At 38.0% G+C, this 26,130-nt stretch overlaps 9 protein-coding genes and 1 long non-coding RNA gene across 13 annotated transcripts; 4 read left to right on the top strand and 6 right to left on the bottom strand.

Moving 5' to 3' along the window:
* Positions 1-725: 725 nt before the first annotated feature.
* On the bottom strand, positions 726-2,936 carry LOC9307317 (WAT1-related protein At5g07050). The gene is made up of 7 exons (XM_021023049.1): positions 2,549-2,936; positions 2,389-2,451; positions 2,167-2,283; positions 1,796-2,060; positions 1,482-1,643; positions 1,255-1,406; positions 726-1,156 (listed from the first exon to the last, which is right to left on the bottom strand). The coding sequence occupies exons 1-7, from the start codon at positions 2,755-2,757 to the stop codon at positions 910-912; spliced, it is 1,215 nt and encodes a 404-aa protein (XP_020878708.1). The 5' UTR covers positions 2,758-2,936; the 3' UTR covers positions 726-909.
* An 824-nt stretch (positions 2,937-3,760) lies between these two features.
* LOC9309361 (zinc finger CCCH domain-containing protein 4) lies at positions 3,761-5,467 on the bottom strand. Its single transcript, XM_021023047.1, is given in 6 exon segments — positions 3,761-3,999; positions 4,001-4,390; positions 4,487-4,658; positions 4,661-4,709; positions 4,856-5,128; positions 5,315-5,467. Coding segments are annotated over 6 exon segments (1,164 nt in total). The 5' UTR covers positions 5,393-5,467; the 3' UTR covers positions 3,761-3,797.
* A 103-nt stretch (positions 5,468-5,570) lies between these two features.
* On the bottom strand, positions 5,571-7,821 carry LOC9309362 (dr1-associated corepressor homolog). The gene is made up of 6 exons (XM_002873248.2): positions 7,512-7,821; positions 7,117-7,189; positions 6,927-7,020; positions 6,521-6,667; positions 6,369-6,426; positions 5,571-6,267 (listed from the first exon to the last, which is right to left on the bottom strand). Exons 1-6 carry the CDS (start codon positions 7,542-7,544, stop codon positions 5,767-5,769), a joined length of 906 nt encoding a protein of 301 aa, XP_002873294.1. The 5' UTR covers positions 7,545-7,821; the 3' UTR covers positions 5,571-5,766.
* A 2,434-nt stretch (positions 7,822-10,255) lies between these two features.
* On the bottom strand, positions 10,256-12,387 carry LOC9309363 (CBL-interacting serine/threonine-protein kinase 2). The gene has a single exon (XM_002873249.2). It carries the CDS (start codon positions 11,940-11,942, stop codon positions 10,569-10,571), a length of 1,374 nt encoding a protein of 457 aa, XP_002873295.1. The 5' UTR covers positions 11,943-12,387; the 3' UTR covers positions 10,256-10,568.
* Positions 12,388-13,907: 1,520 nt separating this feature from the next.
* On the top strand, positions 13,908-15,877 carry LOC9309364 (spermidine sinapoyl-CoA acyltransferase). Of its 2 annotated transcripts, none has more exons than XM_021020450.1 (2): positions 13,908-14,762; positions 14,954-15,877. In XM_021020450.1, exons 1-2 carry the CDS (start codon positions 14,126-14,128, stop codon positions 15,667-15,669), a joined length of 1,353 nt encoding a protein of 450 aa, XP_020876109.1. In that variant the 5' UTR covers positions 13,908-14,125; the 3' UTR covers positions 15,670-15,877. The 2 variants fall into 2 exon arrangements, with proteins under 2 accessions (XP_020876109.1, XP_002871247.1); XM_002871201.2 differs by having other exon boundaries at positions 13,909-14,762; positions 14,957-15,877.
* Positions 15,878-16,332: 455 nt separating this feature from the next.
* LOC9307318 lies at positions 16,333-18,041 on the bottom strand. The gene is made up of 3 exons (XR_002330924.1): positions 17,588-18,041; positions 16,791-17,481; positions 16,333-16,712 (listed from the first exon to the last, which is right to left on the bottom strand). It is a non-coding gene; the product is annotated as an uncharacterized LOC9307318 (long non-coding RNA).
* A 280-nt stretch (positions 18,042-18,321) lies between these two features.
* On the top strand, positions 18,322-20,000 carry LOC9309365 (40S ribosomal protein S4-2). The gene is made up of 5 exons (XM_002871202.2): positions 18,322-18,402; positions 18,732-18,809; positions 18,897-19,077; positions 19,168-19,265; positions 19,361-20,000. Exons 1-5 carry the CDS (start codon positions 18,400-18,402, stop codon positions 19,787-19,789), a joined length of 789 nt encoding a protein of 262 aa, XP_002871248.1. The 5' UTR covers positions 18,322-18,399; the 3' UTR covers positions 19,790-20,000.
* Positions 20,001-20,189: 189 nt separating this feature from the next.
* On the top strand, positions 20,190-22,065 carry LOC9307319 (probable WRKY transcription factor 26). 3 transcript variants are annotated; one of them, XM_021020451.1, is made up of 5 exons: positions 20,190-20,463; positions 20,679-20,840; positions 20,932-21,272; positions 21,352-21,480; positions 21,571-22,065. In XM_021020451.1, the coding sequence occupies exons 1-5, from the start codon at positions 20,311-20,313 to the stop codon at positions 21,719-21,721; spliced, it is 936 nt and encodes a 311-aa protein (XP_020876110.1). In that variant the 5' UTR covers positions 20,190-20,310; the 3' UTR covers positions 21,722-22,065. The 3 variants fall into 3 exon arrangements, with proteins under 3 accessions (XP_020876110.1, XP_002871249.1, XP_020876111.1); XM_002871203.2 differs by having other exon boundaries at positions 20,210-20,463; positions 20,920-21,272; XM_021020452.1 differs by having other exon boundaries at positions 20,372-20,560; positions 20,920-21,272.
* Positions 22,066-22,351: 286 nt separating this feature from the next.
* On the top strand, positions 22,352-23,470 carry LOC9307320 (PRA1 family protein B6). The gene has a single exon (XM_002871204.2). The coding sequence runs from the start codon at positions 22,664-22,666 to the stop codon at positions 23,312-23,314; it is 651 nt and encodes a 216-aa protein (XP_002871250.1). The 5' UTR covers positions 22,352-22,663; the 3' UTR covers positions 23,315-23,470.
* LOC9307321 (sorting nexin 2B) lies at positions 23,464-26,118 on the bottom strand. The gene is made up of 5 exons (XM_002873251.2): positions 24,839-26,118; positions 24,565-24,774; positions 24,208-24,468; positions 24,041-24,127; positions 23,464-23,679 (listed from the first exon to the last, which is right to left on the bottom strand). Exons 1-5 carry the CDS (start codon positions 25,925-25,927, stop codon positions 23,599-23,601), a joined length of 1,728 nt encoding a protein of 575 aa, XP_002873297.1. The 5' UTR covers positions 25,928-26,118; the 3' UTR covers positions 23,464-23,598.
* Between the last annotated feature and the right edge of the window lie 12 nt (positions 26,119-26,130).

Consider the following 26,130-nt stretch of genomic DNA (forward strand, 5'->3'; position numbering starts at 1 on the left):
GTCTATCAAGACTGAGAAGGAATCAACCAAGGAGAGAGTCTCTCTCACAGGCTCATGAGGCTTTTATCTTAGAAGAGATGAAATAGAGGTAGCTACGACGGATGAAGAGAGACACAGAATCTTAAGCAGAAAAGAGCCGATGCACAAGGAGAAGAAGATTTGAGGAGAAGGAGAAGAAAGAGAGCAAACACATCAGAATATTGATAAAGACGATGATTGGGAATACTTATAGTTTCAGTATCATGAACTTAGCATTGATGACGTATTCACATACCAAGTGATAACCCAAAATTAGCATTGATGGATCATCATCTTGCGTTCTTGCGACACTGATGAAAGTATATGTTTAATTAGTACAATGAACATTAGCTGATCTAGAGAACACTGAAACCTTCTTTGATAGCGTGTACAACACGGGAGGACACTTCTTCCCCAAACATTCTCGGAAACTGCTAATCCATATCTTCTTCCTTCTAAAGCGCTCTTGTCTCTTTTCTCCAACTCCATTCTCTCTCCTTCCCCAATCAATAATTTCTCTATAACCATAGTTCGTTCTCTATCTGCTAGATCGATGTACTGTAAACACAAAAGACGTTGACGATAAACATAACCTAGTTTTCTTCTAATAAGAAATTGAATATTGATTAGATTTTGAGGTTTTTATAACTTTGCACATACATACTTGAAATAGTTTGAAAAGTGGATTACTTGATGTGTGTGAAAAGCCTTCGTATTATTTAAAAGAAGAGGCGTAAAGTTGGAGCTCTTTGTTTACAAAAGAAAAAAAGTAGTTGGAGCTCTTACTCTTATGTTTACTGTCTTACATAGATAAGGTCAAAATTAAAAGACAAAAATACACTGATTCGACCAAAACAACCTTTCGCTTTATTCTTCTCCCCCATACTTTCTTCATGGCTCTTGGATAGTCTTTTTCAAAGGTGTTTCCGATAATGGAACGCTGATTACAATCGTCGACAGCATAGAGTTATCACCTTCCGAGATTTTCATTTCGGTTCCATTAGCTTCCACATCTTTAGTTACTTTACTATTTGACTCAATCTTGGATTGATCGTCACATATTGTCACTTGATTTTCCTTTTGCTTTCCCCATAAGACCGCATACAGTCCAATTACAATCAGTACTGCACCAATCACCCTGGATGTCGCAAACAATTGATAAGCCTTAAGTGAGATATTCAACATAACCATGCATGAATAGAATGAGAAAAAGGGCAAATTAAAGTGGATATTTACCCTCCAAGGAAGATTTTTTCTGCCAAGACAAAAGAACCCGTGACAGCAACAATAACCATCATCAAAGGACTAAAGGCAGTAGCAAACACAGGTCCTCTTTTCTTCATCACTATCCCTTGCACATAGTATGAGATACTTGATGCCACAATCCCCTATTTTTATTTATCAATATATTAGATTTTTTTTTTTTTGGTGCAAAATTAATAAAGAATAAGTGAGGTTGTTACAGAGTAAGCGGCGGCAAGGAGATTCATGTCCCAACCAATTCTCCAAACAGAGGGATTGTGTTCCATCACAAACGTCACAGCAACTGCTTGTAGTGTTCCGATGAAGCAAATTAGTGTTGTTAGAGAAAGCTGATGCTTCGCATACGTCTTTAGTATTTTTGCCTAATCACATAAACCAAACCAAAAAAGAAAACACAATAAGCGAATAATATGTAAAACTACTCTTTTGACGTAAACACAAAAAGAAATATATTATATATATAAAGAAAAAGAGAATCTCGAACTCAATTTTGTCTCTCTCTATGTGTACATACCTGTAGAACGAAGAGGGAGGCCCATGCTAGTGTTGCAAAGATGAGGAGGATGGAACCTTTGAGAAATTCCTTATCACTTGATGAGTTCTTAGACGACGTCGTATGATTAGCATGTGACGAGTCTTGAAGATGCATATATTTGGTCCAAAACAGCTCAACGATGGGTCCCTTGTAAATTGTCATCACCATCGCTCCGCCTACTGTCACCACCGTGCCGCCTATTTTCGCCTGACACCACAGTTTCTTCACGTCCAACATCTCCATCCTATAATCAAAACCATAAGTTACCGAGAGAAAACAACAAACGGTTTTGAGTTGAAAGCCATAAAATTTAACAGTGACCTAATATATTTGTGCATTTATATATGTACCGGAATAGTACGGCCAAGATAAAGGTCATGGCCGGAAGCATGTTACTCATGGCGCATGAGAACGTGGGGGAAGTATATTTCAGCCCCATGTAGTAGAAGTTTTGATCGATCACTGGCCTGTAAATTTTTGTTTATCGTATATAAATGTTAATTCTCTTTCTTTGGTTTTGCTAAAACAACGTAGTTAAAATGAGACAGTGATTAGTTAGTTAAAGTAAAAACCCGAGAAGGCCGAGAATGAATAGTTGCATGAAAATGGAGAACGTTATTTTCGGCTGAGCCTTCCTGTAAAACAAAAATCCGGAGTTAGAAAACATTAACAATTTATCGATTCTTGGTGAACAAAAATTCAAAGAATGTAATGAAATGAAATGGATGTAACCTTTCGAAGAAGAAAGCAAAGGGTGCAATAACGGCGGTGGCGATTGCATGGCGGTAGACGACAAGGACATAGTGGCTCATACCGGTGTTGAGGGATATTTTGGTAATTATGTTCATGCCGGCGTAGCCAAACTGGAGAGATATCATGGCGAAGTAGGGTTTAGAGCTTGTGAGAAAGCTCTCACAGCTACTAAGCTCCTCCATCGACATAATGTTTTAAGTTGTGTGTGTTGAGTAAAAACTATTGAAGTGGTCTAATGTATTTATAGTAATTTGCAACGTAGTTACGACATAGTTTTCTATTTGTTTAATGTAGGTATCTTGGCAGACATCATTAGCTATCTCACCTCCCCTAGTCTGGAACTCAAATCAGGCCGAAACCTACAAATCATACATAACCAATTGGATGACACTTCCACTAGGAAAATTATGAAATTGTGGAACAAATCTGTCTATCTCTATCCGTCTTGGTGATCCATGGCACGGGTTAACATGCTAACCAAAAGATGAGTTAGGGATGATTTAATCGCTATATGTTCGTACTATTAAATTTGTTCATATGAAGTAATACATTTGTTTATTCCCTTCGGATTTTCCAAATATATGATTTTATGTGACACAAACTTACATCCATTCTGAAATAATTAGATGTCGACCCACAACTCAACGTTCTAGGTTCTAGCCAATAATCAGAAACTCACTTTTGATTATTATTAGTATTTTTTTGAACATATAAACTCACTTTTGATTTTAGTTACTAAAAAGATGCCTTAAATATATTTTGGAAAAAACTGTGATAAAGCACTTTTGCATGATTCGAGAAGAAACAAAAGTTGTTTATTGGAAAAATGGGGGAAAAGGGCAGGGGACACGTGGCAGGTAATGGGAGGGTTTAATTAGGGGGATCATAGAAGGCATCATTGTAGTGACTCTTGAGGTAAGCAAATAAATGACATAGAAGGCATTAAGGTGACATGAAAGTTAAATCTTCGAACCTGGACCATTTGATTTTATAAAGTCATTCAAAAGCTAAGTTACCCCTTCACAAAAGTAAATAACCCTTTCTAATCAAACGCTAGAATTCAATCTCTAATACAATTGAGACACCATGTTTGTATGTTGAGTGGGTCAGGATGACAGTAGAAGCGGTTTCGTGTCCTCGCAAATTTAGAGTGGAATAATGAGTTATTCAAGAATTTAATAGCATCTGAACTGAAAACGAAAGTAATTAAGAACGTTAAGACTAATTTTCATGTCATATATCCATATGGTGGTGGCAGGTTTGGCTGGTGTGGAGGCATCGGGTAAGAAGAAGAAGCTCCGTTGTTCTCACTGGTGCTTGAACCACCACCCTCTTGGGTTGAAATGACTGCACCCATTCTCTGCGGGTCCATTGATGGGTCATAAGGTCTGTATTGGTTAGGTGGTGGTGGGTGCGTATAGTACTGCTGCTGAGATATAGCGGTTCTCGCGCGGTATTAAACCACTATGAGCCACACTGCCCTGTTGCTGTTGGTTTGAACCACTTTGATCAGGTTTGGGGACCTTAGGTCTTCCCCATGTGAGTTTTAGCCTCTGACCGTTGACAACTAGCCTGTTGGAGAGCTCTTGAATGGCCTTCTCTGCTCCTTCTCGGGTTTTGAATGCGACAAACGCATAGCCTTTCTCGGCAAAGACTCTGATAGCTCCATAAGCGTAGAGTTTGTCATGTATGTCTTGTTCGAGGATACTCGAGTTAAGTCCACGGACATAAAGCGTTTTGATGCTTTCATCCTCTGGTGGTTCCAAAGTGCCCATCTCACCAGCTTTTCCATGTAACTTCTTCGCGACTGGATCATTTACACTGCGAATGTGTAAAAAGTATATATGAGAAACAATTCAAACAAGCATTTGAGAAGGCAACTAAACGTCAAGCAATCGAGAAGATCGATTATCTTACCCATAATAACGATCTTTTATGTTTTGCTGGGATAGCTCTCCTGTTTCGGGCATCTCGTGCCGGTATGAACATTCGGCACCTCTTTTACACTGACCAATGGTGTAGAAACTACAAACTCGTGGCCGGTTCCTATCATAGTATGGTGTTGTTCTTTGAAGATTTGAAATAGTACATTAGGTAGCATCTTCCCAAATGAAGATTCATAATCCAGTCCAGCTCCAGTCTACAAAAAATATCAAAAGCCACCATGAGGAAACTAGAATTAGTCATCAATCATTCATAATGGTTGGTTATATAACCTAAGAACACTTGAAAATATGACAGTTTAGTAAAAAAGAAAAAGAAGAATGCATGGTCGGTCATATATACCTTTCTGTCATGGTCCTCAGCAAAGTACTCTCTGTTGACATGGCTCTCTGGGATAGAGTAATGAGTACTATTAATTTGGAGTGCGGTGTCTCTGACCTGAACAGGAAGACCAAACTCGAGATCCAGAAGACAGACTTGGCATACATTTTTCAGCCTGCAGCAAGTCTGACAAATTTCGGTTTTCTTGAATCTAGCATTCCGGCCTGGTCGCCACCTAAAAGCTGTGAAAGGGCGTCTACATATCTTGCATTCCTTATCATAATCCGCTCGGGTCTACATATAATCAACAACTTCATCAGGGTTTGAAGAACAAAAAACGTGCGGTGCAAGCTACGGTACTAGTAAACATCAACAAGCCACGCTACAACTAGAAGAATTTGGTAACTACCTAAACCTAAAATACTAGAAAACATCAATAAGCCACGCTACAAAAACTTAGAGATGGGAGCGAGAAATCACCATTCGCACGTACGGATTGTCTCCGAAGCAAGATTCGCAGGTGATTGGGAAATCGGCTCCATGATCCCTGTGAGCCATTCTCTTTGATTACTCACTAGATATCAATCTCGTGACGCCGCTACTCTTATAGGGCAAAAGTCCAAATCGATTTGGAATTTGTCTCTTTATATATGGGTTAACAAAAAATGTCAAATTAGCCTTTTTCGCACAAAACTATTGGGCTTTAAACTGGCCCAATAGGATTAGACTTTGGAGATAATAATTACTAATTAGACTTTACAGTATTTTCTCCAACATCTACAACAAATATGCAAGAAAAGAAGAGCAATAGCAAAAATGATACATTTTCTACATAAACAGATTGTTAATGCTGCTAGTCTATTTTAATCCTCTACATCATGTTTCCTACTAAACCCAACCTCGATACCGCTAACGAGCCTGTGGTCTCAGTATCAACTTTCCTCCTCGTCATAATCTTCTTCGTCTTCGTCTAACCTCTTACTCATATTAGCAAGCTGCATTAGATCAACATTGGCCATATTTGGGGTAGACCAACACTGATATTCCTCTGCAGGTTTCAATTCTATTGAGGCTGTGATTAATGGCGGCTTCAACTCGATGTCGAGTGAGTGTGTGTTCAGATCAAAACCCCGACCCAACCCTGAGTTTGTGTCGTTACCTTCTTTTTTGGGACTTTGCAGCTCTTGCTTTGTGTGGTTAGACCTTTCATCCACATCCTTCTTCTCACTGTCTTGCAGAGTCAGTTGTTGTGGTGGTGCAGGTATCTTGATTTCGTCTAGGGTAAGTAGTGGTGATGCTACCAATATGGTTGGTTCTATTTCCATCTCGCGATTAAGAAGCTCCCTTTCCGCTGTTTTTGCACTTCGTCCGCGTCCCTTTCCACGCCCTCTGCCTCTACCCCTTCCACTGGGTCCCGCATGCCCCATCTCTTGCTGCAGTGATCACAAAACACCAAGCATCACATCAAGACACATTCATAAACATGATAGTGTCTTTAAGAAAAGAGACAAAGCGAGCAGAAAGAAACGCTCACCACTTTAGTTTTCTTCAATTCCTCATCGCTGTCATTAACTTCATCACCGGTAGGCTTCCTGGCCAATCAGAAAAGTAAATCACATTAACACGGAATCCAGAAAAATAAACCAAGAAGAATATGGAGCTAAGAAATATTAACATAGATCCAACCTTCTCTTAGAGATACTGCGGTCCTCCATGGTTACATCAGCATTGGCTTGACCGTGACCGTGACCATGACCATGCCCATAGTCAGGAACCTTGCTGACAACTTCCCTCAGAAAATCAAACACATTGTATCTTTCGACACAATTTTTTCTGAAAAAAATAGACATACAGTATCAGTGAATTTGGATGTAGTATTATGAAAAATATGTGCTAAACATGAGGAAGGCTGGAGAAAAAATGTAATGGGATAAAATTCTGTGACATAAGCAATGGTAATATAGCATCTGAAATTTCAAGTAATTTAGATGCGTTAAAATAATAATCGATCTTGTCCTAAGGCAGTGACAAATGAGCAGTGTGCAGTAAGAAGCTATATAAAAAAAAAAAGATGTATGAGGAATCAACTTACAGGTGTAATGAGCTAACGGTCTTGGCTCCTCTTTGAAGAGTAATTTCATAAGTATGATCACAAAGGTCTTGTAAGAATAATTCCAAAGCTTTTGCTGTAATAGGTTTATACATGAAAAAAGTTAGTGAAAGGATTTAAACAACTCCAAATTGTAGTAGGTAAATAATACTCCTGTGGTATTGTGACTCACAAACTAAGACAGGCACCGCCAAAGCAATCTTGCCAACATCCTCGTCAGCTTGCATTATTTTCTTTATACGAGCCTGAAATTTGCAGATATCAGGGAACAGAGGGTAAGTAAAAGACTCAAGCATCATTAAAAAGTTGATAGCTTTCAAAATCTTATAGCTTCAGAGACCATAAAATCTGTCAAAAGAAAACCAACAAAAACAGGGCATCGAAACAGAGACACATAAGATACAGTTCATCAACAAAAAATACGAATTTTGATTTCAGAATCCTGATAATTTATTATCTGGATTCGTAGAAAAGTGTTAAACTTTGGAATAACCAATCAATTAAATTAATCAATCGAGCCGAAAGAAATGAAATTTGACACGTAAAAAAAAAAAAAAAAAAACTTACGGCAGGAAAACGAGTATCGAGCTTCTTCCTCATGATTTTGAATCGCAGTCGTCAGAAAAACCCCAGAAACCGTTCGAACGAGGAAAACGAATAGCGATAGAATAAATTTCACCAGAACACGAAACCCAACTTGTTCAGATTCGAAATTTAAGGCAAATCATCGGTACACAATTCCTTATTTAACAAGCAAAATGAGTTCGTGGATGGCCACCAAAACCAGATCCAACGGCGATTTCTTCCTCTTCCTCTTCCTCCCGAATTGTTCGTCCGTACGATATCCCCACGATTAATCATAAATCATAAAAAATATATAAATAATCAGCCAAACTAAATAAATAATAAATACTATGAGATCCAATTCTTTTTGCTGGTTTTTAAATTTGTAGAATTAGTACTAGATTTTAACCCGCGGTACACCGCGGGACTATATTTTTTAAAAAAAATCAAAATGTAATTTGTTTGATAGATTATTTTGATTATTAATTTTAGGATTTCACTCGTGGTATACTATCTTTTATAAATATCAACCCAAACCCGTCCCATCATATTACCCGTCCCGTGAAATTAAACATCATTTAGTTATTTTTCTTTTTAATAATACTTTTATTTAAAAGCTATATAATTCAAGTCAATTTAAAAATTTCTTTTAAATGGTTCCCATAAGATATATATACATATATATTAAATTTGTATAGAGTTGAAATAATATTAATATTATAAACTTTTTATATAATTTAAATATTATAAATATTTTTAAAAATATGCAATATATATTTTTTGTTATTGAATAAGAGGATATTATGTGTAAGAAATGTAGAAAATAAGAGTTTAATATTTTTATTATGGAGTCGCAAGAAAAATCTTTTATTTCTATACATGTTATTCGTTTATTAATAATAAAAGAAAACAAATCCTTTAAATTAGATATTAACTAAAATAAATGCACCATAATTACTTATTAAGTAACAACCAATAAATTTCACCAAAAAATAGGTAACAACCAATAAATTCTAAACGCAGTAATTAAAGAATGAGATATTAAAAAAAAAATATCAAATAAGATATAAGAATCTTAAAATAATTGAATATCTAAATAATTTAATTGTTAGTGTCGATTTTAATGCCTTCATTAATGTGGATTTTATTTTTTACAGAGAAATATTTCCTAAAGATTATCACATTAATGACTCAGAAAATTAAGGAAGATATGAATTTATGATTCTCGAAATCGTGTTGGTAATATCTTTAATTAATATTTTTCAAATTTAAATAATTAATGCCAATGGCATTCATCCGTAAATAAGGTCCAACTCTAGGATTTATTTGCTAAAAGTCATTCAAAAATGTATATATAGATTAGTACTATTTCATTAGCATTTTGGGAGACTCACAAAAATGCCCCTTTTTCAATACCCCTTTTCAAAAATGCCCCTTTTGGATGTCCATTTTTAAAAATACCCCTTTTATGTACAAAATGACTAAATTACCCTTCTTTTAATAAAAGATATCATAAATATATAAGGAAATATAACAAAATTAGGTCCACAAAATACAAAATATTTTTTGGCGGGAAAAGTGATCCCCCAATTTTTCCCGCCAAAACACTTGTAAAAATTTGTAAAACCTTTAAAATACCTTGTAAAATTTTCCCGTAAAATTTTTTCCCGCCAAAAGATTTTCCCGCCAAAAATTTTTTTTTGCGGGAAAAGTGATTCCGCAAATTTTTTGGCGTTAAATTTTTGGCGGGAAAATTTTTGGCGGGAAAAATTTACAAGGTATTTTAAAGGGTTTTTACAGGGTATTTATAAGGGTTTATAATGTATTTTAAAAGGTTTTACAACGTATTTATAAAGTATTTATAAGATATTATAAGATTTTACAAGCTATTTTATAAGGTTTTACAAGTTATAAGGTTTTACAAGTTTTTTATAAGGTTTTACAAGTTATAAATACCTTATAAAACCTTATAAGTACCTTGTAAAACCTTTTTAAAATACATTGTAAAACCTTACAAAACACTTGTAAATACTCCGTAAAACCTTTAAAATACCTTGTAAATTTTTCCCGCCAAAAAAATTTCGGCAAAAAAATTGCGGAATCACTTTTCCCGCAAAAAAAAATTTTTGGCGGGAAAATTTTTTGGCGGGAAAAATTTTTACGGGAAAATTTTACAAGGTATTTTAAAGGTTTTTACAAGTGTTTTGGCGGGAAAATTGCGGGATCACTTTTCCCGCCAAAAAATATTTTGTATTTTGTGGACCTAATTTTGTTTCAAATAAGGGTAAAATGGTCATTAAAAATTAAAAGAGGGCAAACTTAAAAATGGACTCTCAAAAGGGGCATTTTTGAAAAGGGGTATTGAAAAAGGGGCATTTTTAACAATTTCTCTAGCATTTTTTTGGTTAACTATTATTTCATCACTCAATTAGCCTTTTTTTTTTTTGTTGCAAATTTTTACACGAAAAGACGAAAATACCTCTCTTTCAGAGTCAATGTTTCAACAGACAACACTTGAGAACGGGGGCATCTTCGGATTTAAAGTTTCAACAACTCCTTGATTTTTCTTCTTTGATCTACTTTTTGAGTTTCTTAGTCAGTTAATTGACAAAGTTGTTATGTCCTACCAACAATCATAGTTTGTGAATCAAAAGACTAGATGGAAACTGGAAAAATGTTATTTACTAAAACAACATTTTAAATCCTGTCATAGAATTCTACAAAACCAACTTCTCAAATCTTGCTGCTATTTATCAACCAAACTCTTAATAAATTCAATTACTGTACTCATGAAACAATACAAGTTCAAAACTTCACAAGATGCAAGGTTAAAAAAAATAGCTCGTAATTGTTACAAACAATCAACTATCTACAATTTTTGTACTCTATGTAAAGAATCAATCAATTTGTGCAATTGTTCCTCTTTTCCTTCCTCTGCTTTTGTTTGTCACAGGCTATCGTTCGTTAAGAGGTTCTTGATGCTTCTGAAGCCGCGATAGTGTTTCTCTTCTTCATGTTTCCTGCTACAATTCTTGTCATTGCTTCTGTTTTCTATGAAGTCTAGCTACAATGGTCTTGCTCTCCTTGTTCATCCTGCAGTAACTGCTCGTCTTTCTCCTTCTCTCCTTGCCAAACCCAAACAATATCTGCCAGAGCAGGCCTAAGATCCTCCTCCATTAACTTCTGGTACTCCATTGTGTCTCCATTATATTTCTTCACTTCCACCAGGTGAAACGTTGGTGTCACTTGGAATATCTCTGCATCCATCGTCAAAATCCCTTTTTTACCTTCCTTTAATCGTTCCAGTTTGAACACGCCTGCGCCTTGCTTTCTTATCTTCAGCTTCAGGTACTTGGCAACCTCCTCTAGCTTAGAAATGATCTCTGAAGCAGGTTTTTGAGATGCGAATCTAGATTCTCGCTTGTCATATAAGTCCCCGAAAAGTCCTGCCAAACCAAACCCCGTAGACAATGCGATAATATCGAAAGCATTCAAGGTAGCAAGCCGAGGCGGCTCGTGGTTTTCTCTGTTTTCATTTAGACCTGAACCTCCAGCTTCCATGTGATTAGTAGCCTCTCTGACTTGTTGTTTCTCCATCTTTTCCATCTTTTTTTGCTTCAAATGCAAACCTTTTCTGAACCAAGAACTCTCCTTGATTTTTGCAATAGTGATTCTAGTCTCATGGTTAGGGTCAAACATCTTACACAATAGTCTCTTTACTTCAGGGGCAAACCAGCTGGGACACTTGAACTCTGCTTTACCTATCTTCCTATACATCTCCATTAGATTAGAGTCATGGAAAGGGAGATAACCAGCCAAAAGAACAAACAAGACAACACCGCAAGACCAAATATCAGCTTTCGTACCATCATATCCTTTTCGGTTAATAACCTCGGGCGCAACATAAGCAGGTGTACCACAAGTTGTATGTAAAAGACCATCTTGACGCTTGCAATCAGCAAGCGCGCTTAAACCAAAATCAGATATCTTAAGATTATCATTGTCATCCAACAACAGATTCTCTGGCTTAATGTCGCGGTGATACACTCCGCGACTATGACAAAAATCAACCCCGCTAATAAGCTGATAAAAATACTTCCAAGCAACATCCTCTCTAAGTTTCCCTTTTGCAACCTTGTTGAAAAGCTCACCACCTTTACAATACTCAATAACAAAGTAAATCCTCGACTTTGTTGCCATAACCTCGTATAACTCCACGACATTCGGGTGTTTAGCGATCCTCATCACAGAGATCTCTCTCTTGATTTGCTCGCTAAGCCCGACTCTCATAACTTTGTCCTTGTCAATCATCTTGATAGCTACACTCTCGTTGGTATGAATACTCCTTCCATAATAAACTTTAGCAAAAGTACCTTGACCCAATAACCTCCCAACTTCATATCTTTTAGTTAATACACTTGGTTTGTTCTCCATCCTTAAAATCTACAAACTTCAAACTGCTACCTCAAAACATTTGAGTCTTATTCCCAGTTGGTTGATCCTTACTAGCAATCCAAATCAAGTCAGGTTAACTACTACTGAATCAAACGGGGTTTTAAAAACCAAAAAGCACAATTGGATCAGGACTTAAAAGTCTAACCTTTTAGACCAACAACACAAAAAAAAAAAAAAAACCGATTTCGATATCTCCTGTAACAAAAAGATTGAGAAGCAAGACCAAGAGAAACCAATTCGAAAGAGAAAGGAAGAAGAATCAATAACCTCTCTCTTTTGATGAAACCGATTTGAAAAATGAATCCGAAAGACAAAAGAGGACGAACGGATCTCTGTTTTGACTAGTGGACTCAGTTCTGCTCCTCTGTCTAAATTCTATAATTTTTATTTTTGGGATTTTATTTTAACAAAACGGAAAATCTAACATTTTAGGTTTTTTTTTTTAAATAGTTGCGTGGAAGTGAATAGGCAGCGGGTATTTGTTGCTCGTGGGCTCGTCAACGCGCTACTATGCGCCGTTGATCTTTGATTTTTTTTTTTTTTTTTTGGTCGGCGATCGTTGGTGTTTTTTTTTATTTGTTTTTTCCCTTTTGGTTAACAATTAGTAACTTTTATTTTGTGATTTTAAAACGATAAAGCCTCCTTTTTTTAATTTGTGCCAACGATAAAACCTAATATTTTAAAGCAGTTGTTTGTTAAGATTTAATCCATGGATTAATTGAAATACAAAATGAACTTGGTCAACATTTTCAATTCGTGATTCTTTAAGAAACAACCCGAAAATTACATATTTCAAATCTCGGTTTGTTTCGGATGAGCCTTAAATCATAGTTATGAATTATCTATATTATATAACTAGGAAATATTCAAAATGTGATGTTACTAATTTCGTGATCGTGAAAACCACAACCTTACTGATGAATCTAATGGGATTTTTGCAAAAATAAATGATTAAACCTATAGCTTTAAGATTGCATTAGAAACATCACATCTCGATCAATATCATTTATTTATCCACATTTTAAGTTAAGCTGTGCAATGAATAAATTTCTTAAGATTTATGAGGATCATAATAAATGAAAACTCTGATAGAGTGTGTTAAGAAAAAAAAATTAATCAAACTCTTCTACATAGTTTTTTTAAAAAATGTCACATACCAAAATGTAAATGAAATTTATAAAAAGATATCTCAACATAACGCTTTAGCAAATAGAAAAGAAGATATCTCAACATAAGAAGAGTTGATAATGGTACAATCATAAAGTGTGGATGGACCAAATTAGAATTTAAGGAGAAATAGTCTCTAAGACGAAGCTATGGCGATGATATATATGCTCTGCAGATGGTTTGGAGTCATAGCCTCATAGGTATATGTTAATCATCATAGAAAGCGATAACAAGGAGCTTGCGGAGGTCATTGGGATGCTTTTGCGCTGGTATAGTGTTAAGTTGAAATTCAGAAAAGAAAGATAACCCAAAATCCAAATTAATGATTACTTTCAAACACTATTGCATATGGAGAAGAAGAGCTGTTCAACATTAGATGGTACAACGCAGCATAGAATTTCCGTGTCCCAACCACTGACTGATGATCATTTTCTAAAGTCTCTCTTTATGTGACCATGTGATCGTACGTGGCTCTTCATGACTGCCCCCAACAAGCCAATTACTAAACTTTTCTTTATTTTGCGGTTTCAAAAGATCTGATGTTGATGTTCTCCAAAACAGAAACACATTTTATAAGATAATGTAAATTAAATAAAGCCACTAGGAAATATTTATATAGAATGATGATGAGTACTGATGAATACGTGAGGACTAGTCTACCACCACCACAACACAAAAACGCGTTTTGCTCATTCTCTCTCTCTCTCTCACACAAATCAACGTATCCATAGATGTATTTGACTTCCCCGTTTCTCCATTTTCATATATAGCTCCAGTTATTAAAGAGCCAATACTTCTTTTTCAATACAAAAGTGTTGAAAGGGATTAGGATAAACCAAACATTTTTATGTATAGAAAAATAATACTTGACTTTGCAGTTTCCATTTCCAATCTTCAAAGTCATATCTTACCAACTCACATCCTCTATATTTTCTTACAAATTCTCTATATATAAATGTTACACACAAATATATTTATGTGATATAGAAATCGAGATGGGAAGCCAAGGCATAACTTCACCGAGTCCCTTGGTGGTGAAGAAATCGCAAGTGGTTATAGTGAAACCCTCAAAGGCAACCCCTGATGTCTCTCTTTCTCTCTCGACATTCGACAATGATCCTTACCTCGAAACCCTCGCCAAAACCATCTATGTCTACGCCCCACCCCCGAACGACCACGTCCACGATCCAGCTTCCCTTTTTCAGCAAGCTCTCTCTGATGCTCTTGTCTATTACTACCCTCTCGCTGGAAAACTTCACCGTGGATCCCACGACCATAGATTAGAGTTGAGGTGCAGTCCCGCGCAAGGAGTCCCCTTTGTTAGGGCGACCGCGGACTGCACTCTCTCTTCCCTCAACTATTTGAAGGACATGGACGCTGACTTATACCAACTAGTACCTTGTGATGTAGCTGTGGCCTCTGGTGGTTACAACCCTCTGGCTTTGCAAATCACTCTGTTTGCATGTGGAGGTCTCACTCTTGCAACGGCTCTCTCTCATTCCTTGTGTGATGGTTTTGGAGCGTCTCAGTTTTTCAAAGCCTTAACTGAGCTCGCCGCGGGAAATATACAACCTAGCATCATCCCCGTTTGGGAAAGACATCGTCTCACCTCTAACAACTTTAGCTTAAACGGTATATGTTAACTAATATCATCTAAATATATTTTCTTTGAGATTTAGACGCATTACTAATCATCTTGATAGTTTCAGATCAGTTGACAAAAACTAGATTGGCCATATCTTTTATATATTTTTGAAATATATTTTATTTTATATATGATGTGAGATTAATTACGACCTAACATTTGTATATATATATATAAGTAGGGCAAGTGGAGGAGGGACAAGCTCCCAAGCTGGTTGACTTCGGAGAGGCTTGCTCTTCTGTGGCAACTTCCCCCTACACACCCACTAACGACATGGTATGTGAGATCCTCAACGTGACATCCCAAGAGATCACTCAGCTCAAGGAGAAGGTTGCGGGGGAGGTCACGACTCTAGAGATTCTTGCAGCCCACGTCTGGAGATCAAGGTGCCGAGCCTTGAAGCTAAGTCCAAATGGGACTTCTCTTTTCGGAATGGCTGTGGGTATACGCCGCATTGTGGAGCCACCGTTACCGGAAGGCTACTACGGGAACGCATTTGTCAAAGCCAACGTAGCAATGAAGGCTGGAGAGTTGAGCAACTCACCGTTGTCTCATGTTGTTAAGCTCATTAAAGAAGCTAAGAAAGCGGCGCTGGAGAAGAGGTACGTGTTGGAGCAGCTAAGAGAGACAGAGAAAACGTTGAAGATGAAGGTAGCGTGTGAAGGAGGGAACGGAGCGTTCATGTTGCTTACTGATTGGAGGCAACTTGGATTGCTAGACGAAATTGATTTTGGGTATGGAGGATCGGTGAATATTATACCATTGGTTCCCAAGTATCTACCGGATATTTGCATTTTCTTGCCGAGGAAGCACGGTGGTGTTAGAGTGCTAGTCACGTTGCCCAAACCTGTAATGGACAACTTCAAGGAACACATGAATCCCCTAAGTCTTTAATATATGAAATGATAAGCAGGCGGTGAATGTAATTCACAATATGTAAAGGGCCATGCTTGAATCTTGATTGTATTAAAAAGAGAACCATAAATTGTTTTGAAATCGTTGTATTTGGCTCTAAATCTTTTGTTTGGTGCTTGTTATGCTGTACACATTTGTAAAAGTAAGTTTTTACCGACCAATAATTTAACTCCACCTCAGCAACAAATCTTGTTTCTAAGACCCGATGCCAAAATTCCAGGACAAGCTTGAACTTTTTAAAGTCAATTTTAGATGAAAAACATTTAGCTCTAATGATAATACTGTAGTATACAAACACAATCTAGGGCCAAAAAAAAACCTAACCCGTATAACAAAATCAATGTACCGATTTAATAACCTAAACTCAAAACCTCGTACAATTTTGTCTTTTGACTTTTTGTTTCGCTTTAGAGCATGATTATTAGTAGTATCTTAGAAATATCTCTTAGCAATATTTAAGTAATATATTTGTAAAAGTGATAGTTAAGAGATAGTTTTTTTGTGTTAAGATTTTTGTGTGATTAATGGTAGGCTCTTAGAGCATGATGTACATAAATTTTTAACATATATGCTGTATTGGAACAAAGTAATTGGTGTTTGGTATATTTGGTGTAATTGGTGTTTGGAGAGTTCATAATCACATCAACAACTTCTCAAATGCAAAACAAAGATTCATAATCACAGTTTATGTAATTCACCAAATCCAATTACTATGAAGAATGTATGTAATTCAAAAACATAATCAAGACAGAAATTTGGTGTCTTCTACTTGGCCTATACAAGACACAAATTTCGTGTTTTCTACAACAAAAACACATTGAACACATTCTAGAAAGTCGAAGACATTACTTAATAATATTTCATACGTTTAACATAAGCAAATGAATGGACTCAAACATTGCATGAGTTGGATCAAAGCACAACATCCCTTTGACACAAATCTCTTCGGAAACTGCTTCATTGAACTTCTCTAGCTCTCTTCTTAAACCCACAAGTGTGATGGCCAGACACATCACCTGGATCTACATCAAGCTATGGACATTTTGAGTATAATCTCTTTACCTTAATAAGATATATGCAGAGAAAACATAAAGACTTACCAGCCCATTCACCAAGACTCTTGACACTTGGAACTTTAGCAAATTGATGTTATGATCTGCACACGCTTCTCAATGAGCTTAGCACTTTCATGGAGACAATTTGGTCACACCACCGTGAGCACTTGACTTCCTAAGGGTCAGCTACAATGCAGTCATGAGAGTCCTCCGGAATAGCAGCTCCTCTCTTAACAGTAACATACTTCTCAAAGCTTGGCTCCATTAGATCAACTTTCTTCGCTGCTGCGGATGTGAAACTGACCTCGGTTCTTTGATGTTGATTTGTAGTGGAGTTAAGATCTGCAACTGCTTCAACAATAGAACAAGCTTTGGACATAGATGAACTTAAGGCACTAACATTAACACTCTTCTGATGGAAATTCTGAATGTCTTCTAAAAGCAAAGCTGTATAAGATGGAAATGTTGATCATGCAGTCGCATTGTTACTGTTAACATTGTTGATGTCGATATTGTTTGAGAGCAATGCTTCGGGACTGAAATCGAAATCACGAGATTTCCTCAAAGATCTGCTCATGCTCACAATTTGAGGCTCAACCAATTCAGTTACCGATGATAACCCTATCTTACACCCTTCCACTGCCTCTTGTTGCTCTTTGATGGCACGACTCGGACTTGCGGTTCTTCGGATTGGCGCTTGAGTAGCAGGTTTCGTATTCATCACAGGATTCACCTTCTGAAAACACACAACATTATAAACATTCACTCCAACAATACCAAATACCTTAACTTCTAATACACAAACACTAAAATCTCCTAATTCCAATTCATTCCAACAATACCTGAGCAATTTCATTGTCTTTGTTCATCATCCTTTTGTTGCAATTGTTGTTACCAGAACCCAATTTATCACCTTGAGAGAGAGGAAACACTACAGAGTTTGGATCAATCTCACCCAATGGATTCCTCCTATACGGAGAATGCTCCGTTTTCCGCTTCGACGGCGAAGGCTGACTCGCAGCTCTCGCCGGTGACTGAGACCTCGGAGAATCTCCCCGATTTCGCAACCCAACGTCGCTGCTTTGGTGAACCGAAGACGCCGTGGACAACCGGAGACGGTGGAGAAGTTGGCCTAACAGAAGAACGACGGCCGAAGGTCATTCGCGTCGGAGATTCCTCCGATTCGAGTAAGAATCGCAAATCGCCTCCGATTCCTCTTTTTCGCATTCACGATTTCTGAGAGAGAGAAAAAGGAAAAAAAAAAACACCCAACGCTAACGTGCCATGCGGCACCTCTTAACTGTCTCTTACCTAAGAAATGTTCCTTAGTTTTATACATTACTTTCAATTTAATTTAATCCAGCTTTTAACTTAAGAACTACTTAAGAAACCACCTATAATCATGCTCTTAATCAATTCGACAAATCAAGTTCCCGATACCAAAAGATGAGATCATTTTATGGGATTTTTGACTCAGGAGGCCCCTTGGTTAAATTTCGGAATCTATTTGGGCCTAACTATTTTTTTTGTGTCAAAATGGGCCTAAATAAATAAGCCCAATAGGAAAACAACTAGGGTTTTAGTTTATTTTCTTGTGATATATATATATATATATTGTAATCGTAGCCGCAGTGGAATCAGAGCAGCTGCAAACATGGTTCGTCTGCTCAATTTCTTGATTTTCTCCCAATTTGTGTGTTTAGTCTCTTCTGTTCAGTTGCATCTTTTTACATGGATATTCAATTATGGGCGTTTTTGTTAGTTTCTTAGGACAATGGCGACTCTAGTTTCCTCGTTTCATGCCGTAGACCGTATGTTTAGTTTTGTGTGGGTTCGATTGCAGAATTTTGTTGAATGTAATGTTACAGACTGTGTTATTTTTTACAATTGAGCTTTTGGGTAGCCTCCTTTTGATGAGGCTCTATCAAATGTGATGACTTTGCCTTGATTGTTTTGACCTTTTATGCATCAAATGTGATTTTGCAGGCAAGAGGATTGAAGAAGCATCTAAAGAGGATCAATGCTCCTAAGCATTGGATGCTTGACAAACTTGGTGGTGCCTTCGTAAGTTGTTTGCCTTATCAATCTTGTGTGTTTTAAGACCATTGTTCTGTAATATTGGTTGATCATTTTGTGCTGTTTCTTGTGTAGGCTCCCAAACCATCTTCTGGACCTCACAAGTCGAGGGAGTGTCTTCCTCTTGTCCTGATCATCAGGAACAGGTTGAAGTATGCTTTGACTTACCGTGAAGTTATCTCTATCTTGATGCAAAGGCATATCCAAGTTGATGGCAAAGTTAGGACTGACAAGACTTACCCTGCTGGCTTCATGGGTATGTCCTTTCTTATTTTTCGGTTATGTTTGCCCTTTTTGTCTATGTATTTGATCACTGACCTAAACGTTGAAATTTTGGTTTGAATAGATGTTGTATCGATCCCCAAGACCAATGAGAACTTCCGTCTTCTCTACGACACCAAGGGACGTTTCCGTCTCCACTCCATCAAGGATGAGGAAGCAAAGGTTTGTTGCACTTTCTTCTTAGATCTTGATTGGGATTAGAAGTGGTGATTGGGATTAGAAGATTGATGAGTCTTTTTTTATGGTTGAATGTGCAGTTCAAGCTTTGCAAAGTTAGATCTATCCAGTTTGGTCAGAAGGGAATTCCTTTCTTGAACACTTATGATGGTCGCACCATCCGTTACCCTGACCCGCTCATCAAGCCAAACGACACCGTCAAGCTGGACCTTGAGGAGAACAAGATTGTTGAGTTCATCAAGTTTGACGTGGGTAATGTTGTGATGGTGACTGGAGGCCGAAACAGAGGGCGTGTGGGTGTGATCAAGAACCGGGAAAAGCATAAGGGAAGCTTTGAGACGATACACATTCAAGACTCAACAGGACATGAGTTTGCCACAAGGTTGGGTAATGTGTTCACCATCGGGAAAGGAACAAAGCCATGGATGTCTCTTCCAAAGGGCAAAGGTATTAAGCTGACCATCATTGAGGAAGCCAGGAAGAGACTTGCTTCCCAACAAGCTGCTTAAAACTCCAACTGCTTTGAATCATCAAAACCGTTTCGATTTTACTCTGTAATAGACTCGCTGCTTGTCTCAGTTTGTGAGCCTATTTCTTTTCTTATGTTGTTGGCTTCCAAAACCCATCAAAAAAATAGCTGAGTAGAGCGTTTTGTAATGTTTGTATGGTGGATTTTTTTGGTGATTTACCGTTTAAATCAGATGACAGTTGCTTAGTCCACTCCTTTGCTTAGTCTCCTCCTTTGCTTTGCGCTTTTAGTTGTTGAGAGATGAGAAATAGATATTATTTGTTTTGGCATTCAGTAGTTTGGAAGAAGACCTCAAGGGCTCTTGAAAGTGATGTGAATTCAGCCGCCTTTAACAAAAAGTCAAACATTTTGGTGTTTTGAATACACACGCTTCACACTTAGTCACAAGCTTATCTTTTATAATTGTTTGCTTTTTCTTGGAAACTTTCTTCTATGCAACTCATAATTTAATTTAGGAAGAAGAGGAAGAAGAAGAAAGCGTATCCCATACGTAAACCATTGATGGGCTCTATCGATCGCCAAAGAGCTGTCCCGAAATTCAAAACAGCAACTCCATCGCCGCTCCCTCTCTCTCCTTCGCCTTACTTCACTATGCCTCCTGGCCTTACTCCCGCCGACTTTCTCGACTCACCTCTTCTCTTCACTTCCTCTAACGTATCTATCTATTTCCTTCTCTCTTAATCATATCTATCAGTTCAAAACTATGATTGTTTTTGTCCTTTTCTTGCGGATTGTGAAAAAAGAATTCAAGGTTCTTGATTCGTTCATTTCCCTTCTTCTTCTTCTCTCTCTCTCTAACTCTTAATCCTAAAGATTGTATTTATGTCGGATTCCTTACAAATATCTTTCTTTTGATCCTAAAATCACAGATTTTGCCGTCTCCAACGACAGGAACATTTCCGGCGCAATCTCTGAACTGGAAGAACAACGGTTTGCTCATTGAGCAGAATGAAATCAAATATGATGTGAAGGAGCAATTAGATTTTTCCTTCAATAACAACCACACATCTCCTCCATTGTTCCTACCATCTGTAAGACTTATTCTTGCATTCTTAGCTTCTGGTTTATTATCTCTTAAGACATTCTAGTTTCAGACTATCTCATTTTCAGATGGTAACTCAGTCTTTACCCCAACTGGATGTATCCAAATCTGAAATCATGTCAAGGAACAAAACCTCTGATGACGGCTACAATTGGCGGAAATACGGGCAGAAGCAAGTCAAAGGAAGCGAAAACCCGAGGAGTTACTTCAAATGCACGTATCCAAATTGTCTTACAAAAAAGAAAGTGGAGACGTCTCTTGTGAAGGGTCAGATAACTGAGATTGTCTATAAAGGAAGCCACAATCATCCCAAGCCCCAATCCACAAAGCGATCATCTTCCACCACTGCAGCAGCGCATCAAAACAGCAGTCATGGAGACGGTAAAGACATTGGTGAAGATGAAGCCGACGCCAAGAGATGGTAAGAAGAGTCATAATTAAGTAACTGGAATCAAAAGGAAACAATGAGATTTCTGATTGGATATGTTGTGAATGGGCAGGAAAAGAGAAGAGAATGTGAAAGAGCCAAGAGTAGTGGTTCAGACAACAAGTGATATAGACATTCTTGACGATGGCTACAGATGGAGAAAGTATGGTCAGAAAGTTGTCAAGGGTAATCCCAATCCAAGGTGTGCTTAATTTCTTTTCGTTTTCTCAATTCTGAATGAAGAGGAGGCTTGTTTCTTGAGCCATAAGTTAGTTAAATGTGTGATGTGCAGGAGCTATTACAAGTGCACATTTACAGGATGTGGTGTAAGGAAACACGTTGAGAGAGCATTTCAAGATCCCAAATCAGTGATCACAACTTACGAAGGAAAACATAAACACCAAATCCCGACTCCAAAAAGAGGTCACACCTCAGGTTTTTGAATTTTGTTGGCAAAAATAACACAAAGGTTTTTAAGGTTATTAGGAAAAACAGAGACATATAATTGGACATGCGATTTTATCCAACTGATTAGGCCCAAATTAAGGTTCTTTATTTTTATTGTACCAATAGTATGGTTTGCGATTATTGGAGCTATGTTCCTTTACTCTATGCGAGGTTGGTGACACTGATACATCAGTTGCTGCGGCAACGGCAACCCCGAGGCCTTTTAAATTCTTGTTGGCTTTTCTTTATTTTCATACAGTATTATTTATTTGTTTTGGTGATATGTTTGCTAAGATGAAACTTGGCTGCAAAATAAACTTTGGCTCTTGGTTTAGATACTTATGAAAACCCCCGCAATTATATCTCTCATTTGCTGCCGCTGCAGCTACAATGTTTACATCCTTAAATAGTTTAAATAATTTCAACCAATCATAAAAAAAAAAAAAATAGTCATAAGTTATCAGATACATATAAATTTGTATAGAAATTTGCGAAAAAAAATTGTAATGTAAAAGAAAAATCTTAAATTTGGTATCTTAAATTTAAATAAAATAGTATCATACCATTAACTATTAAAATATGAAATATTTACAAAGAGTTTAATACTAGGTAAAATAAAGCTCAACTAAGGTTTAAAAGAAACTTGCACAATTTCTATGGATTTTAGTTAACAATGAATTGAAGCGGTTACGTAGGAGTATATGAAAGTGAAGAAACCTATATGTGGGCAAACAAATGATGTAATAAACAAACAAAGGTGCATACAAAGAGAGGAATATTTTTATGTTGTTTCTTTAAAAAGAAAGAAAGACCCAAAAGCACATGTGATCGTAGCCGACAGTTTGAAGTAAAGCCAGCAAATCGTGTAAGCCATTCACTTTTAGATCTCTCCCTGCCCTCTTGACTTTGTCTGCAAAGTAGATCTGCTGCAAATTGCAATGGCCTCTCCTCTTCTCCCGACTTCGACTACTCCTGATCATCTTCCCGGCGGCGATCCACAGTTGCTGAGCTCTCTACGCGTCCTTTTGTCCCGAGTTCTAGCCTCTGTCCGTCACGCTTCTGCCGATGCCCGGCCCTGGGCAGAGCTCGTTGACCGGTCAGCATTTTCCCGGCCACCATCGCTCTCGGAGGCAACGTCACGAGTAAGGAAGAACTTTTCCTACTTCCGGGCCAATTACATAACCTTAGTGGCCATCTTACTCGCCGCGTCTCTGCTCACGCACCCTTTCGCTCTCTTCCTCCTTGCATCGCTTGCCGCTTCTTGGCTTTTCCTCTACTTTTTCCGTCCATCTGATCAGCCGTTGGTCATCGGAGGACGCACGTTCTCCGATCTTGAGACGCTAGGGATGCTCTGCCTCTCCACTGTGGTGGTCATGTTCATGACCAGCGTTGGATCGCTCTTGATGTCCACTCTGGCCATTGGGGTTATGGCTGTGGCCATCCACGGAGCGTTTCGTGCTCCCGAAGATCTGTTTCTTGAAGAACAAGAAGCCATTGGATCGGGCCTTTTCGCATTCTTCAACAACAATGCTTCTAACGCAGCTGCCGCTGCCATAGCCACCTCCGCAATGTCACGAGTTCGAGCCTGAGATTGTTGAAGAGATAACATTCCTACACCGCATTTCCAAAATGTGATAATTTATTCATATTCATTTGCTTCATATTGTATACAATTGAATTGTTGTAACATGTAACCATTCTTTTGTCATTTCTTTTTGCTTTGTTTGTTGCTGGACTATTGAATGAAAGAAGAACTTTACTAACACTTTTTTTTCTTTTTACACCAAAGTAAAAAAGAAAACGTAAAACTGGTTTAAGCCCAAAGCCACGAATTGAAGAATAAGAATAAATTACAGGTTCCTCTTAACATGTGTTAAGAGCTCTCTCTACCGTATTGACTTGTCTCCTCAGCAACCTTTGTCCACACATTGGCGATCTTCTCTGCATATCCAACCTGCACATTCAAATACCACCAACTCTGTTTTCACACCTTTTTATACAGATTTTCATCTCTTTGTTTCAAAAATCTCATGCAGATTTCTCTGCATTCACTAGCATTGCAAGAGCGCAGATTTCACCAATTTTCAAGCATTCATTCAAATATCTCGAATCATATTCATTTTGGCGCATCTATCTCATGAAAGAAATTCCTCAAATTATAGCATCCCCTATAACATTCACCGATTTTTCTCTTCCATTCATGTGATTTAATACATAGTGAGGTTGATTTCAGAGCTAAACGATCTTGCTTAACAACTCTCGCTAATTCTATGAAGAGACAGAGGTTTAATAATAGTCAAAGTCCTTAAATGTACCTGATTAACAACAAACCCTTTCATCATATACAAGAAGTCTGCACGCCTTTCCCTGTCCAGCCTTTCAACCTCACACCAGTTATTTTCCTGTCACAATATACATAGTTACATAAGACCTCAAATCAGTATAAGATTTGTTTTGTGTATGGAAATTACTGAATGTATACCTTGATCTGCTCGTACTCCCTGATGGCAACATTTTTGGAGTCCTCAGTGACCTTGATGGTTTCTTTTAACTCTTCTATCTTCTTAATCCTTGATTTGTCACCGCCAAAGACCTTTGATGATGCAGCTTCTAGCTTCTCTGCTCTTGCTCCAAGTGAAGAAAGTTCAGATAGAAGCGTCTGCACTGTCAGTAACGCACTAGATCTATCTGCAAAGGCGCCCTGGACTGCCATCATTAGGCCGAGGTAGTCGTGGAGTGTGTCCTGACATGAATAATTCAGAGCTCTTAGTCAAACTATAGCTCAGCTCAAATGAAAGCGGAATAAATTCTACAAATCTGTTAGTATTATCTAATTTACCAAATGCTTGACGGTCTGGGAATTCAGCTCTCTGTAAAATCTGCTTGCTTTTACAGCTGAAGTGGCAAAATTCTTCATATCATTGGCACGAGCTCTTTGAGAATTTAAGAAAACTTCTTCATTCTCGAATTTCGTCAGCTTAATGAATGCTAATCCCATTTCCCCCATAGTCTCCCCCATGTCCTGCTGTGCCTTCACGAGGGATTCAGCCTACAAAAAAACAAAAACCATGAAAATACTGATCTTTGTGAAGTAACAAGTATGAAATTTCTACCTGCTGTGAAGCATTAATGATCTGTTGCTCAAGATCATACATCTTCTCCTTCTTCTCCAAAAACTCTTTATCTTCTTCCACAACAGGTGGTTTTGATCCACCCCAGTCATTAGAGACCGACTGTCTAAGTTCTTTAAACAGTCTCAGAAAATCTCTACCTCCTCTAGCCGGCTGAAACACCTCAACCGAAGAAGCTCCTCCGCCTTCACCAAACAGCTGCTTCGGCAACTTCACGGCACCATCCAACATCCTAGAAGCCACATCAGTGCTCGTAGCCAGCGGTAACTTCCCTTGCGCCTGAAGAAAAACCTTCAATTCATCACTGTTCCTAATCACAGGATGTGCAACAAGCCTACGTAAATACTTCTCCAATGCAACTCTTCTCTGCTCCACAAACTCATGTTTTTGCATCACTTGACTCTCAACCACACTCTTATCTGGCCTCGGTGGGATGCAAAACCCTCTATACGACTCAGCTAATCTATCTGCCAATGTGACAATGTCTCTGAATCTTCTTCGAACGCTAAACTCCGAGCCGCCGTAGTCAGGGAGATTCGTTCTAGTTGTAATCTGGTAAGTTATGTAAGTGCTTCCTCCAGGAATCATTGAATTTGTAGCCTCTTGCTCTTTCTGAGGATTAGAAACAGTGATCTTGATGTAATCAGAGCTCAAAGAAGACGGAGATCTTGATAATGAATCTGAGGACTGACTATGACGGCTTCCGCCATCTTCTGAGCCGTTGATCTCAGAAATATCATCGAAAGGACTGAAGATAACATCAGCATAAGACGGAGGCTCGAGGTAAGAGCTACCTCTGTCGCCGCCGTTTGGTTTAGAACGAGGGCTCCGAGATTCTCTGTAGTAAGACGGCGGCGCAAAAAGTGGATCGGAATCAGCTGGAGTCACGACAATCGACGGATGACGAGAGTCGGAGAGAGTTGACACAGCGCTGCGATAATTAGAGTTAGATTTATCGCCGTTGACATGGCTTCTGGTCAAGGGATCGCCATCTTCCCGGAGAAAGAGATTCTCCATCTCTTCTTTGGACGCGTGGAGATGGGACTCGTCGTCATTCTCTGAGCCCATCATCTCCGATAAATCTATGAAGTGAGCTAATTTTAGTAATAAATTCACAGGAAGTTTGGGGTTTTTCGATTCGATTCGAGATATTGGAGATTACGAGGATACGGTGGTCGTGAACTGCAATAAATAACCGGAGTGGCGAAAGTCACGGCGGTGGGGCTCAGATATCGAGTAGTAGCGTCAAGTCTCGTCAATGGCTAATCGGGGAA

Source organism: Arabidopsis lyrata (assembly GCF_000004255.2).
Source record: "Arabidopsis lyrata subsp. lyrata unplaced genomic scaffold ARALYscaffold_6, whole genome shotgun sequence".
Taxonomy (NCBI): Eukaryota; Viridiplantae; Streptophyta; class Magnoliopsida; order Brassicales; family Brassicaceae; genus Arabidopsis; species Arabidopsis lyrata.

Bases quoted from the DNA above. Each gene is read 5' to 3' on its own strand.
- LOC9309365 (XM_002871202.2), top strand. The intron at 18,810-18,896 runs GTAAGTTGTTTG...TTTCTTGTGTAG, and splicing joins ACAAACTTGGTGGTGCCTTC to GCTCCCAAACCATCTTCTGG. The intron at 19,078-19,167 runs GTATGTCCTTTC...TGGTTTGAATAG, and splicing joins TTACCCTGCTGGCTTCATGG to ATGTTGTATCGATCCCCAAG.
- LOC9309364 (XM_021020450.1), top strand. From the start codon at position 14,126: ATGGGAAGCCAAGGCATAACTTCACCGAGTCCCTTGGTGGTGAAGAAA. The intron at 14,763-14,953 runs GTATATGTTAAC...TATATATATAAG, and splicing joins TAACAACTTTAGCTTAAACG to TAGGGCAAGTGGAGGAGGGA.
- LOC9307319 (XM_002871203.2), top strand. From the start codon at position 20,311: ATGGGCTCTATCGATCGCCAAAGAGCTGTCCCGAAATTCAAAACAGCA. The intron at 20,464-20,678 runs GTATCTATCTAT...CTAAAATCACAG, and splicing joins TTCTCTTCACTTCCTCTAAC to ATTTTGCCGTCTCCAACGAC. The intron at 20,841-20,919 runs GTAAGACTTATT...TCTCATTTTCAG, and splicing joins CTCCATTGTTCCTACCATCT to ATGGTAACTCAGTCTTTACC.
- LOC9307321 (XM_002873251.2), bottom strand. From the start codon at position 25,927: ATGATGGGCTCAGAGAATGACGACGAGTCCCATCTCCACGCGTCCAAA. The intron at 24,469-24,564 runs GTAAATTAGATA...TATTCATGTCAG, and splicing joins CCCAGACCGTCAAGCATTTG to GACACACTCCACGACTACCT. The intron at 24,128-24,207 runs GTATACATTCAG...ATATTGTGACAG, and splicing joins GGGAGTACGAGCAGATCAAG to GAAAATAACTGGTGTGAGGT.
- LOC9307320 (XM_002871204.2), top strand. From the start codon at position 22,664: ATGGCCTCTCCTCTTCTCCCGACTTCGACTACTCCTGATCATCTTCCC.
- LOC9309362 (XM_002873248.2), bottom strand. From the start codon at position 7,544: ATGAGGAAGAAGCTCGATACTCGTTTTCCTGCC. The intron at 7,021-7,116 runs GTGAGTCACAAT...AACCTATTACAG, and splicing joins GGCGGTGCCTGTCTTAGTTT to CAAAAGCTTTGGAATTATTC. The intron at 6,427-6,520 runs GTTGGATCTATG...CTGATTGGCCAG, and splicing joins CGCAGTATCTCTAAGAGAAG to GAAGCCTACCGGTGATGAAG.
- LOC9307317 (XM_021023049.1), bottom strand. From the start codon at position 2,757: ATGTCGATGGAGGAGCTTAGTAGCTGTGAGAGCTTTCTCACAAGCTCT. The intron at 2,061-2,166 runs GTACATATATAA...TTTTGATTATAG, and splicing joins ATCTTGGCCGTACTATTCCG to GATGGAGATGTTGGACGTGA. The intron at 1,407-1,481 runs GTAACAACCTCA...AAATAAAAATAG, and splicing joins TCCTTGCCGCCGCTTACTCT to GGGATTGTGGCATCAAGTAT.
- LOC9309363 (XM_002873249.2), bottom strand. From the start codon at position 11,942: ATGGAGAACAAACCAAGTGTATTAACTAAAAGATATGAAGTTGGGAGG.